Consider the following 14,411-nt stretch of genomic DNA (forward strand, 5'->3'; position numbering starts at 1 on the left):
GGTCTGGTATTAAAGTTCTATGGTCTTGCCACTTTGGCCTTATATCTTAAGAAAGCTGGTCTCCAAGGACTTCTATTTTTTAAGAAAGTCCTGATTTGTTATTTCTCACATTATAAATGCAATATATTAAAGTTTACATTAACCAGTAAAATAAAAAAAGAGATGTCTCTTCGTTCTGCTTCATATTTTATTCAGCCCTCCCCAAGGGAGCTCATGTTAAAAGCCTGGTACAGGTCTTTCCATATCTTTCTCCTTCTTCATCCGTCTAAAAGCATAGACACATATAGACAGGGTGTTTAGTTTGTTTGTTCACTGTGAATGACACAGAAGAAGAGCACAGTATTTTTTTTCAGGACAATTATATATCTTATCACCCCTACATATCAGTAAATATGAATACAAACATTCCCCCAATTTTCTATCTTTCATAAAACACATATGGAATCCTATATAATAAAAGGCTAATATGCAAATTGTCCCCTTGACCAGGAGTTCTACCGGAAGTTCAACCAGAGGACAGGGCCGGCTGGCCAACCCCCTACGGCCCCTCCCCCTGGCTGGCCCCACCCCCGATTGGCCCCCCACCCCGATCAGGAGCGGGGCCAGCCAGACCCCACCTGTCCCCACCCATGAATTCGTGCACCAGCCCTCTAGTATTTAATAATTGAGATCAAATCAAACATGGAGAATTCATTTTAGCTGGATTTTACCTTTTCATATCCACCTCCCTATTATACCTATATCACCACATACACACACACACACACACACACACACACACACACACATATATATGTGTGTATATATATATATATATATATATATATATATATATATAACCTAGGTTAAGAATAATTGTGATTCCTGCCATAGTTTTCTCCATATGCAAATAAATCGTATATAAAGATGTAAAAAATACATACACACAGGTTTTTGTTACTGTCTATTTTACAGGATTGAGCTGAATCATACACATTTCTTTAGATATGGCTTTTCTCAGAAATATCTCAAGGAAATCCCTCCATGTCAATTGTTAATGGCACCTACTTATTCCTTTAAGTGTCTGCACAGAACAGTGTAGCTATGCCACAACTTACTCGGCCATTCCCACAGTGATAGCCCCATCTGTTTCTCTTTTAGTCACTCTAACCCTAACTAAAATAGACTGCTGCACTTAATACTCTTGTCCCTATGAGCTTGTATATTTGTTCTCAAATTGAAATTAATTCCTGCATAGAGAGCTACACACTGTTGTTAATGAAGAAAGGTTATACAATCTGGCATTACTGTCAATAAAACACAAACTTTGTGAAAGGCTCAATTATAACAACAAAAAACTTACCAGTGCTTTTGCTAAAATAAAGGTGAGAAAAGTAAATGGTATAGATTAGTTATGTAATAATTTATACATTATTTATGCCTTTCTTTTATTATTTATCCCAACATCATCAGCCTTTCAACAAAATATCTAAATATTTGTGATATTAATTAGACTTGGACATCTTTGATATTTTTTCATATCCTATCTAATAAAAGAGAAACATGGTAATTAGCCATACGGCCGCTACCCTTCCCATTGGCTAATCAGGGAGATATGCAAATTAACTGCCAAGCAAGATGGCGGCCGGCAGCCAGGCAGCTTGAAGCGGAACATGAGGCTTGCTTGCTTCAGTGACGGAGGAAGCCAAGCTTCCCCGCCTGCCTTGCCGGCCTCTGAGCTGCAACTCTAAGAAACATTGTAACAAATATAGAAGCTAAACAAACCCCCAGAAACCTGCTTTAGTCAGCCAGGCTTCAGCCAGCCGGACCGCAACATTGTTTCAAATACAGAAGGTAAACAAAGGCCAGAAACCTGCTTTCAGCAGCGGAGGTCTCATAGCTGGAGCCGAGCCTCAGAGCTAAAGCTGGCCCAGAATAAAAAAAAAGGGAAAAAAGGACAGGTTGGGACCTTCAGTCACCCGCCAGCCTGAAAACGGCCCTCAGCCCCTCACCCAGACTGGCCAGGCACCCCAGTGGGGACCCCCACCCTGATCCAGGACACCCTTCAGGGCAAGCCAGCCAGCCCCCACCCGTGCACCAGGTCTCTATCCTATATAGTAAAAGGGTAATATGCCTCCCAGCACCAGAATCAGCAGAGCTGCGAGGCCTCCCGGCACCGGGATCAGCGTGACAGGGGGCAGCGCCCAAACCCCCTGATTGCCCTGCGGCTCTGTGTGTGACAGGGAGCGGGGCCACAACCTCCCTATCCGCCCTGCTCTGTTCGTAACAGGGGAAGGCACCCCAACCCCCTGATCAACCCTGCTCTGTGAGTGACAGGGGGGAGCTCCCCAACCCACTGATCGCCCTGCGGCTCTGTGTGTGACAGGGTGTGGCGCCCCAACCCCCCTGATCAGCCCTGCTCTGTGTGTGATAGAGGGCGGTGCCCCAACCCCCGATCTGCCCTGCTCTGTGTGTGACAGGGGGCGGTGCCCCAACCCCCTATTGGCCCTGCTCTGTGAGTGACAGGGCGGAGCTCCCCAACCCCCTGATCACCCTGCGGCTCTGTGTGTGACAGGGTGCGGCAGCCCAACTCCCCCCCCCCCATCGGCCCTGCCCTGAGTGTGACAGTGGTGGTGCCCCAACCCCCTGATCCGCCCTGCTCTGTGGGTGATAGAGGGCAGTGCCCCAACTCCCCTATCAGCCCTGCTCTGTGAGTGATAGGGGGGAGCTCCTCAAACCCCTGATCGGCCCTGCTTTGTGTATGACAGGGTACGGAGCCCCAACCCCCCTGATGGGCCCTTCTCTGTGCGTGACAGGGGGCAGCGCCCCAACCCCCTGATAGGCCCTGCTCTGTGCGTGACGGGGTGGCGCCGCAACCTCCCTATCGACCCTGCCTTGAGTGTGACAGGGGGCGGTGCCCCAACCCCCCAATCGGCCCTACCCTGAGCGTGACTAGGGGTGGCATCGCAACCTCCCGATCCGCCCTGCTCTGTGCATGACAGGGGGCGGCGCCCCAACTCCCCAATCAGCCCTGCTCTGAGCCCGACCAGGGGCTGCACCTAGGGATTGGGCCTGCCCTCTGCCACCCGGGAGTGGGCCTAAGCCAGCAGGTCATTATCTCCCGAGGGGTCCCAGACTGCGAGAGGGCACAGGCTGGGCTGAGGGACTCCCTCCCCCACCCAGTGCACAAATTTTTGTGCACCAGGCCTCTAGTATACATATATAACTTCATGTATCTCTTGAATTTTTTGTTATAAAGATGTATTATTGAGGTAGGAGGAGACAACATTGTATTTAGCAGTATGTTAACTTGTTTTGTAACTTTAATTATTTAGACATCTAGTAAGTGGGTCTCAACTTGTTCTGTTGCTCAGGCCCTACAAAATGTTCATATGGGACTGATCCACTTTGGGCCCAAGACTATGCTCATCTATTAATTTGTTCATTCATTCATTCATTCATTCATCCATCAAGCATTTGCTTAATATTTTCTATGAGCAGACATTGTACTACTTTCAATCATTCAACAAACATTTATTGAGTTCTGAGGACCAGACACTAATTAAATTCTGATTAATATAATCCAATTGTAATTGGAGGGAGTTCAGTCCAATGGGAAAAAAATAGACAAGTAACTCGAACATATGGTAAGGGTTTAATGAAGGTATATTACTATAAATATACATATATATTTATAATATACTATTTATATTTAATATATTTTTGTATTCTAATGTATAAAATATATAATCTAATGTTATATAATCAATATATTTAAGTATGTAATACATGATATAAAATATAGATACATAATGTATATGATATACAGATTTAGGGCCATAAGAAGGAAGGATAGAACCAAATAAATCAATGGCTTGAAGAAAGGGACAATCACTTGTGGGATTTCAGACCTGTTGATCGATTATGGTAGGAGCACAAAGCTCTGGTGAGAAGCAAAGCTTCTGTCCATGCTCATGAAATGCAGATGAGGACCGAGCAATTAGCTGATGAACTTGGCCGTAGTTGCTTGTTCTAGACATTGAGATGACTCACCCCAAAACAAACCTCAGCAGAGGCTGGGGAGCCCAGCATCACACTATCCCATCACCTCCTGCTTTTCTAGCTGAGGCTTTCCAGCACTCTGTCCGACCACCCAGATGGTTTGAGATGCTGCCAGCACACTCATGAGAGAACCTTAGCCTGTGGGTGTTTTCCTGACCCCACTACCTCAATCCAGAATATTCTCCAAAGCGGTTATTGCGCACAGCACCTAACTCTCCCACACCCCCACTGTTCAGTGATCTCACCTCCCCAGGATGGCAGCCAAGATTCCCAGGAAAACACCTGCTCTGGTGATGAGCACATAACAAAGGGGGAAACAGAGATGCTTCTGGCTAATCCTCCAACCGAGGGGTGATTTTTCTACATGCCTCCCAGTCAGAATTATACTCTCCCACCTGAAGCAAATTGTGAAAATCACAGGAGACTGAACCCCCTAGTGCACAAGTCCGGTAGAGGTTTTCAGCTTTGAGAAAACAACTTTAAATGGATCTAGTTGAGTCAATGATGAAAATTCAAATAGAAAAATCTAAGCCAATAATTGGGTTTTCCTCAATTGCAATGAAGGAATCTCCACTTCTGGCTTTAATTCTTTTCCTCTGTTTGTATGGGCAACAAAGGAAAATATTGCTCTACCTACAAACAAAAGAAACCAAGAGTGACAATCAAGAGGCTACGGGCAGCTGCTCCAATAAAAACTTGATTCCTTGCTCAGTTTCCAGGCCTGAGCCCGTTTTCAAACGCAGAGCACATTGCCTGAGGGAGATGGTTAAGTCCTCAGGAGGGAGGATCTGTAACACTATGGCAAACACATATGGCAATGATGTCCCTCATCCTTTCCCAACGAGACCCATGGTCATTAGGTAATCCTACCCCAGGGAAAAGCATTCCAAATATTTCATGGACTATAGGGCATAGGGTCCAAGTTATCATAATTTTGCTATATAGAAATGTACTTCCAACAAATATATGTGGAACACATAATTTTCCAAGATAAATGATATATCTATAAATATGGCCTCATAGCTATATGCAATTTACATATAAATATATTTAAAAACATTATCTATAATGGAGACATTAACATTGGGAGTTTGCTGTGCGCAAGGCACTGTTCTAAAGAGTTTTAACTCTTTGAATTCTCACAGCAGCCCTATGAGATGAGAATTTCATTACATTTTACAGAAGAGGGGATTATAGTGCTTTGTAGAGATGAGGAAATAGGCACCGCACAGTTAGCGAACTTGACTAAGAGCATGTTGACAATGATTGGAGAAACTGGCTTTCAAACCCAGGCACTCTGGCTCCAGGGTCTCTACTCTTTGGGTATGGAATAAGGGCAAGGAGGACGGGGCATTAGTCTCCTGTTCTTTTTCTCCGGATGTCCTGAACTTTTGCTTCCAACCCAATCAGGGTTTATTTGTGTGTGTGTGACAGGATGAAACCCCCAGAGATTTTGAACTTGTCTATTCATACCTCCAGGGAATTATTTTATCAACAATAGCAAGTCAAAACCACAAGCAAGTGTTTAGCCAAATCTGTGTTCTGGAGAATTTGAGATATTTCCAGTGCATCATATGCTTCAGGTGCCAGGCTGGTGACCTAAGTGAATGGAGCAGCTGGGTGGAGGCTGTGGCAAATCATGGTGCTCACACCTGTCTAAAAGGGGCAGCTGCTCAATTCCAGCCTAGAATTGCCAGGAGCAGAATAATCCAGTGTAGACAGACCTTCCCACTTTTTTTCAAGATAATCAGAAATATAGATAAAATCTCCTGACTTTTAAATATTAACGATTTTTTATTTAAAAATCCTAATCTTATTTAACCAGTTCTGGCAGCTGAATGTTTTATAAAAACTTTAAAGATTGTATAGTTTATATACATTTCATACTGAATGAAAAAGTAGATCCCACAGATGCAAAAATACTGCACCAACCAATCCCAGGAAAAGGCAGATTTACCCCCTGTAGAGCTCTCCCTGCAGCAAGGAGGCGGTCAGTTCTAAGTATAAACTTCAAAACTGTACAGACATTCAGTATGATTGCAAGCTCTGAAGCCTGACTAATAAGAGGCATCTGTATGCAGGAACCAGCCGCCACTCCTGAGAGCAATGCGCACCTCTGTTTACACAGGGCACTCTTGGGCACTGCACTGTACTCAGAATGTTGTGTCGACATGAAAGCATATACCAAGAACATTAAATGTCAAATATAAGTAGTTCTTTTTTAAAAAAGGAGTTTCTGCATTTAATAGTGTGCCAAAATAATTTTTTTAAATATTTTTTATTGTTTTTTTACAGAGGAAGGGAGAGGGATAGAGAGTTAGAAACATTGATGAGAGAGAAACATCGATCAGCTGCCTCCTGCACGCCCCCTACTGGGGATGTGCCCGCAACCAAGGTACATGCCCTTGACCAGAATCGAACCTGGGACCCTTCAGTCCATAGGCCCACGCTCTATCCACTGAGCCAAACCAGTTAGGGCCAAAAGAATTCTAACTTACTAAATAAAATATATCCTAAGTGAACCTAAAAATTACACTTTATAAACATAAACATATTTTTTGGTGTAATCCATCAATCTTATCTGCAAATAGAAAACCAAAATTGTATAATATGAAGTAGTATTTCTCACCCAGCAACAAGAAGCATTGCAGTCATGTTTCCAAATGGGTCAGAGACACTATTTAAATCAATCCCATGAAGGCTAACGTAACTTAGATATTTATACCTAAGCTATCCAGTGCTTCACTATTTCTGCAAAACCAGCTTTCTTCTAGAGACAGTGGTTTCTTCATGTTAACTGGGTAAGAACCAGACACATTAAACAGGAAGGAAAAGGCAATTGATTTTTTGCAGCATAAATCCCAAGCATACTTTAGTTTGGGGCCATGTTCATCAGTGGAGTTTTCATCAGAAATATCCGAAAAGATGTCTTACTTTTGATTTAGATTTTTCATCTGAGGTACCTGTACCTTCTTGGAGACAAAAGCACATCTCAGGTCTTTCGGTATCACTATTTGGTGCAGGGGGAGGTGAGGCTGTCTGGTGCCTCTTTAGAGTCTGTTCTAGAAGGAAAAAATAAGGAAACCAAACATTATTCTAGACTTTTCTGCCACCCCAAACCAGCAAAACATACTTTCCTTTTGTATACAGTACAAGCCAAAAGATAAACAGAAACCGAGAGCTTCAAAGAGCTGTCTAGAGCTTGCCATTGTACGTTCATACTTGTGTATATATTAAGTATAAAATAATGACTTTTGGACAAAGGAGCTTTGCAGTCATTTATTTGAAAGTTACAGTACTTAAAAACTCCTTGGTAATAAATAGCTTGGATATTTCAAGTCCTGCATCCAGTGTGACCTTGGAGTGAACTTGTTTCAGGCTTTGGGAATGGATTAGAGCACCTTGGAGCCACAGATGTCCCGCTCTATAATTCCAGGGTCATCAGCAGGCAGCCTGCCAATCAAAACTCATCCATCTTCCTCTCAAGTATTTCAACAGGGAGTCCCTCCCTTGGGCGGAACCCCAGGTATTCTTTAGCACTTCACACTCTCTCCCATTGGCCGGCTCCAACTCCATCATCATGTTACAGCGCAGGGGTGCTTTGGATTCCTCAGCACAACTGGATTACACAAGGCAGGCTGCTTTTGACCCATGACTTCTTGGGTGAAGGTCCCAGGCCAGGACACCCAGGGGAACAGGCCTGCTTTCGCTGCCAGATCCCGGCCATCTATCCATGTTTCACATGCAGATGCTCCTCCCATAATCTTGGGAAACGTAATGGTGGAACAGTCATCTGCACTCTGTCCGAAGGTAATAAAGGGTGTTTGAGCCCAAGCCTTTTCATCGGCCCAAACCAATTACAGAGAGGCAATATGTGGGGATGCTCCCAGTCCAATGGCTGGGCCATTTACTGCTACAATAATAGCTTCTTCAATGGAATGAAATCATTTATGAAGTTTCGGGTAGCTTCTGCCATTTCAGTGCTTTCTTTTTTTCTGCAGCCGACACTGTCTCAGTTGGGTGCCTGCGTGGTCTGCACTTCCTGCTGCTGCTGCTGCTGGGGAGCTCAACATAGAGGGGCCTCGAGCACTAAGTGCTCCCCCCTGGGGTGAGCCTCGGGGATGGGACCCTGTGGTGGCATTGCACCAGGTCACAGCTGGTGCCGTGTATTAGTGATTTTTATTTTTAATGGCACTATTTTGCAGGCCAAACAGAATCCCATGGACAGCAATGATTCATGAGCCGCCATTTTGTAACTTCTGACCTGAATAAAAATTAAGTGGGAGGTCTCCCAAATGCTATGAATTGAGTAGCATTGGGAAAGTGACCTCATCTCACCACATATCTTCCCCAGTGTAGCCAACCCCTTCTAAAAATTCTCGGACTTAGTGTGTGGAGGCCTTAAAATTTTTTTTAAAAAATTGAGGGACTGTTACCACAGAAAATGGAAATGGATATTGTGTAGGGAAGATACTACCCCAGATTTCCAGGGAGACCTGGACAGTTGCCCAGTTGCCTTGAATTTGACTAATTGGGAGAGCAAATCCAGTGGCAAAGGAAGCAACTTAAAAGCTTTTCTTCCCGTGAAGCCGATCTCATTAGTTCAGTTCCTGCTCTGAGTTCTGGCTCTGCGGGGCCATCAGGCTCCAGCTATGCTCTTGAATCTGATCTCAAAGGGAGAACTCCTTCCTACCTCCACTGGCTGTGCTTCCTCATTTTCTTTAAAGTGCTCCCATAGTCTTCATGGATGTTGTGACAGTGCAGCCAGCACCCATGCGAGCCTGTGGAGAAAACAGGTTAGAAACACAGCCTCAACCTGATCTTCTCTCCCAGGCATGGCTTCCTTTCTTGAAAGACCTCTGTGACTGCTCTTGGCTACAACATAAGGTCTAGGCTTTTAATTGTGGCATTTATAAGGCCTGTGATTTGGGCTCCACCTATTTGCCTTTGTCTTTCAATATAACTCTTTCTGCATTGCACCGCAGTCTGACGGCACTAAGCTGTCTTGCATTCCCTCCACCATCCTGAACATTCCCCCTCCCTTACTTTTGCAGATTCTATTCTGTTCCTGGCATGCCTTTCCTTCCTTGCCACCTACTGTTGGAATTCTACTTACCACAGAGGAACTTGGGGTTCTTTTTGCCATCCAGTACCCAACATCCCTACCTTTCTAGTAGAATGCTGATCCTAAGGCAGCCGTGGGCAAACTACGGCCCCCCGCGGGCCGGATCCGGCCCGTTTGAAATGAATAAAACTAAAAAAAAAAAAAAAAAAAAAAAAAAGACCGTACCCTTTTATGTAATGATGTTTACTTTGAATTTATATTAGTTCACACAAACACTCCATCCATGCTTTTGTTCCGGCCCTCCGGTCCAGTTTAAGAACCCATTGTGGCCCTCGAGTCAAAAAGTTTGCCCACCCCTGTCCTAAGGGCATTCTCCATAGAGGAACTTGGGGTTCTTTTTGCCATCCAGTACCCAACATCCCTACCTTTCTAGTAGAATGCTGATCCTAAGGGCATTCTCCATGTCTGCGGTCTTGATGGCGTGAAAATGAATAAAGGAAGCCTCAACTACAATTGGAGTCAAGAGGATTTGTAGGGGGGGCTCTCACACTCTACTACTCGTTAGTTACCCCAAACAGGAAGAGCGGTACCTTGCATCTCCTACAAGAAGATGTTTTCTACTTTACTACCACAGCAGGAGAATGGAAGCTTTTCTCCTGATCTGGCAACAGCTCAGCCAATGAGAGACTGTCACAACTCAGCCAATGAAAAGTCACTACACTTCAAACTTCCAGTTTCTTCCCATGGACTCTGTATTAATTCCTCCTAACTTCCCCCTTCCTCTATTTAAAAAAAAAGTTCTTCTCTTTCTCCAAACTTGCCTATGGTTTTGTCATAACTTGAATATCCTGAATTGCAATTCTTTGCTATTCCTGAATAAATTAATTTTTGCTGGTAGTACAATAACTTAGTGGTGTGTTTTTTAGCGTTGGAAAGGAATGACCAACTCTTGCTAAAGAAGCCAAAGCTACTAGCCTTCAATTCCTCACCCTGACTTGGACAGTGGCTGAACATGTGACTTTGCTCAGTTTGTTATACATTCTGTCCTGGGACTTTGACAGGTAATAAAAGGACATTCTCAGTAGCAACAAGGCCAAACCAGCCCATTTTTTTTCCATGTGGGGTTTGTATTCTTCATCCATGGCTCCCTTGATTCTGCTCACTTGGTCATTCAGCCTCCTGTAAATTCCATGATCTCCTGATCTCCTTATTATACCTTGCTCTTTTTTTGGTTAAGCTAGCTAAAGAAGCTTTCTGTTGCTTGCAGCTAAGAACTCTGTCTAACATATCCCTCTTTAAGGCCCAGCTTAGATTTTACCTCCCCACAAAGCTTTTCTTTAAGCCATCCCTCTTCCACAGCCCTATAAATTCTCTAATAGAAAAGCAAATCCTTGGAATTGGCTCTGATTTTGAGTTATTTACTTACAGGTCTGTTCCCCCCACCAGACTGGGAGCTCCTTGAGGACACACTGTGTCTTAGGTGGCTTTGTAACTCCAAAGCTAGCTCAGTGCTTGGCACATAGTAGGTACTTCATAATTTTGCATCAAATGGTAAATATGGGTTTAGTTGAATTTATGCAATTGTTTCTTTTTTTCTAAATATTTTTATTGATTTCAGAGAGGAAGGGAGAGGGAGAGAGAGATAGAAACATCAATGATGAGAGAGAATCATTGATTGGTTGCCTCCTGCACACCCCCTACTGGGGATCGAGCCCGCAACCCAGGCAGTGCCCTTGACTGGAATCAAACCTGAGACCCTTCAGTCCGCAGGCTGATACTCTATCCACTGAGCCAAACCTGTCAGGGCAAATTTATGCAATTGTTTCTTTCAGGACATTGCACAGCTTCAGATATTTTTTCCAATTTCTATTTATTTAAGAAGGAACTGAAGACTGAAGGAAAAAGAAAATTATGCAGCTTTTATTATTAACCAAGCCCTGGATCAGCTGCTTTACATGCAGTGCCAGGTCACTAAGTAGGATAATGATCCCACTTTATGGCTGAGGAAACAGATTCCAGAAGCTCAAGTGACTTAAAGTCACTGAACTGGTAAGAGACAGAACTGCTATGACCTCAACATGCTTTTCCTCATCCTCTATCTGCTCATGGTGATTCTCTCAAATTATGAAATGTCTGAAAGTTCAGAAGAAATGGAAGGAAAAGCAGGAGGTTGAAAAAACCTCAAACAACCAGCCCTTGAATGGAGGAGAAGTATCTACATTTGGAAGCTTAAGTTAAATCTTTTATGGAGCATCTTACCAAGACTGTCTTTAAGAGTTTATTCATTATGGGACCTTCTAATTAAGTTTAAGTTCATTTTAGCCCACAAATGCTTCAAATCACCAGGAAAGAATCTGGAAGTGAGAATGCTGTGGACGCACCAAATCCCAGTCCTTACAAAGCTCCCCACTGGTAGGGGACGAAGGCTAATAAAAGCCTCACTCAAAGACAACAGGAATCCTAAATGGACCAGCAAAGGGCTGTGGGTACACAGAGCAGGAGGGCAATTCCCAAAATACGTATCAGGAGTGATTTCACAGGTCAGAGTAAAAGGATGTGTAGAAGAGAAGCCAAGCAGGGTGGTTTAAGAGGGTGGGCTCTGCTTGCAGCACCTGCCAGCTCTGGAATCTTTTTTTTTTTTTTAAATATATTTTATTGATTTTTTACAGAGAGAGGAAGGGAGAGAGATAGAGAGTTAGAAACATCGATGAGAGAGACATCGATCAGCTGCCTCCTGCACATCTCCTACAGGGGATGTGCCCGCAACCCAGGTACATGCCCTTGACCGGAATCGAACCTGGGACCTTTCAGTCCGCAGGCCGACGCTCTATCCACTGAGCCAAACTGGTTTCGGCCCAGCTCTGGAATCTTGAACAAGTTTCTGTGCCTTTGTTTCTTCATCTGTAAAATGGGAGAATAGTAATGGTACCTACATCATTAGGTTCTGGTGAGGATTAAGCGAGTTAACATTCATAGTCTTAAACAGCAACCTAACACCAAGTGAGCACTCTGTGACTGGTACACTCCAGTGTAGGATGGACTGGCAGAGAAGGGTGCAGGAAGGTGTTCCAGCCCTGGAACCACAGGAGGTACACGTGGCAAATGGGAACACAGCGCATGATTCAAGGGCTGGAGCTCAGCGTGCACAAGGGATGGGAAGGGTGGGCAGCAGTGGGCTGAGGTGGGATGGAGGAGGACGCCTAGGATGGAGGTGAGCTAAACCTCAGTGGAGGGCATGTGCGCAATGTAGTGACTTTTCCAAGGAATAACCCCCATTTGAAGCCCAGAGACTATTGCAGATGCACAACAATGAATCTGGCTTCTTGAGTTAGGGCATGGATAAAAATAGTCTACAGGAGAGAACCTTGGGTGTTTCTAAAAGGAAAAACCCAGAGAAAACTTTGATATGAATTTTTAAAATATACCCCTAGAAGGAGGCAGCCTGCTGCACATGTCTGAGGCAGCCTGCTGCACATGTCTGAGACAGCCTGCTGCACATGTCTGAGGCAGCCCTAATAGAAAAAGATTGGCACCCAGACAGGGCACAGACATGAACCCTAAATCTCAGCTCACTTCCTGCTGTCTACCCCTCAGAGAGTCATTTAAGATTTCTGGATCCATCACTTCTCCACCCTCAAAATGTGGACAAACCTACCTTTCTCTGCTGGGAAACTCTCTCATGATGTAAAACACTTAGCAATGAACAGGGTGCTGTGTGCGTGCTGGATAACACCACATGTAAATGTCCCCATAGCCCCTCCCACCACATGGGCAATTCCCAAAGCCATGATTAATCCCTTTTGAAAGCTCTGTATACATATCACTCTGCCTGCCTGTCTCCCAAGGGGGCACAGTTGATTAATTTTGAAATTCTCAACAGCCCTGAGACTGTTTAAACTTGTAAATGATGATTCTGTGATTCTAACTGCTTCAACCTTTGTGAGGCCCGGCACACCCAGGAGCCACAAACCCACAGAACAGGTTAACCCAGCCCTAGTCACCCTGAAGGATGTCAAGAGGGGTCCTTAGAATTTAATGCTCTGCTTGTGGGTGTGGCAAGAAAGAACTGCTTTTTCTCATTTGAGGAACCTCCTTTAAAAAATTGAACAAATAATCTACATCCATTGTAAAAACATTAGATAATATAGCCAAAACATAGAAATACAAATTACTACAGTCCCATCACCCACAGAAATTCAGCATTAAGCTGTGTAGCATAAGTAACTGTTAATAGACATACCTTTTGCTAATCTGTTGTCATATAGCCTTCCAGACTTCTTTCTATATATTTTTATAAAATAGAATATTATTCTCATTCTTATTAGTATCTTCTTATTCTCTAAGTTAGTTTACTCAATAAAAAAAATAAAATATAAAATAAGCACCTTCCTGTGTCTCAATGTTGCTTTATGTCACCTTGTTTAATGGCAGACTAGTATCTCATTGTAACATAATGGAGCAGTCAAAATTCTGAGGGAGATAGAAGCCCAACTCAAACTGGCTTAAGCACCATGGAGGGTTTTATTGGCTCATGTACCTGAAAAGGCAGAAGCAAACTTTAAGCATGGCTGGATAAGAGGACAACCATCTCAGCCTTCCTCAGTCCCTCCTCTCTATGTTTTTTTATGTTAGCTGCTCTCAGGTGAGCCCTTCTTGCTGCACACTTAAGTCCTACCAACCCCACATCCAGCGGAGGACCTCTCTGTCCCAATTGTTCCCACAAAAAGTCCCTGAGGAGAGTCCCAGTGGCCATCCCTGAATCAGTCACTATTCACTCTCAGGGGATGGAAGGTTCCTACTGGCCAGTGTCCTCTGTGGAGTTGGGTTAAGAGCCCCTTCCAGCACCAGGAAAAGATCTGTTTCTCAAGTTGGGATGCTACTACTATAAGAAGAACAATTGGTAGGCTGACCAACAATTACGGGTCGGGACCAGGCATACATGCATTTATTACACATAATAAACAATCTTCTTCATTGAGAGTTCTATATATGTTTGGCACTGTCTAGTCATTTTACATATCTTGTATAATCCTCAAATAATCCTATGAGGTTGGGGCTGTTTTCATCATCAGTGTTTTATAGAAATCTAAAGCTTAGCAAAGTTAGTTTGCCCAAAGCCACAGAGTTAAGCTAATAGGGTGCAGGCATGACTAGAGCAAGAGCCCAAGTTATCAATCCTTGTAAGGGTTGTACTTTTCTGAGCAGACCATAGTTGATGGAGCTGAAGAACTGTTGACATTGGATACCAGAGAGAGTGAGCTAGAAAGATAAGAGGTATTGATCAGAGATAAGAACAAATAAAATT

At 43.9% G+C, this 14,411-nt stretch overlaps 1 protein-coding gene across 1 annotated transcript in view; it reads left to right on the top strand.

Annotated features, from left to right (window-relative positions):
* The window catches only part of LOC111825453, a 77,614-nt gene extending 69,461 nt beyond the window's left edge, over window positions 1-8,153 (top strand). Inside the window, exon 5 of the mRNA XM_023751912.1 lies at window positions 7,478-8,153. Coding sequence (XP_023607680.1) covers window positions 7,478-8,153 — 676 coding nt within the window. The remainder of the gene's footprint in view (window positions 1-7,477) is intronic.
* Window positions 8,154-14,411: the final 6,258 nt, after the last annotated feature.

This window comes from Myotis lucifugus, unplaced genomic scaffold (assembly GCF_000147115.1).
Source record: "Myotis lucifugus unplaced genomic scaffold, Myoluc2.0 scaffold_27, whole genome shotgun sequence".
In the NCBI taxonomy this organism is placed as follows: domain Eukaryota; kingdom Metazoa; phylum Chordata; class Mammalia; order Chiroptera; family Vespertilionidae; genus Myotis; species Myotis lucifugus.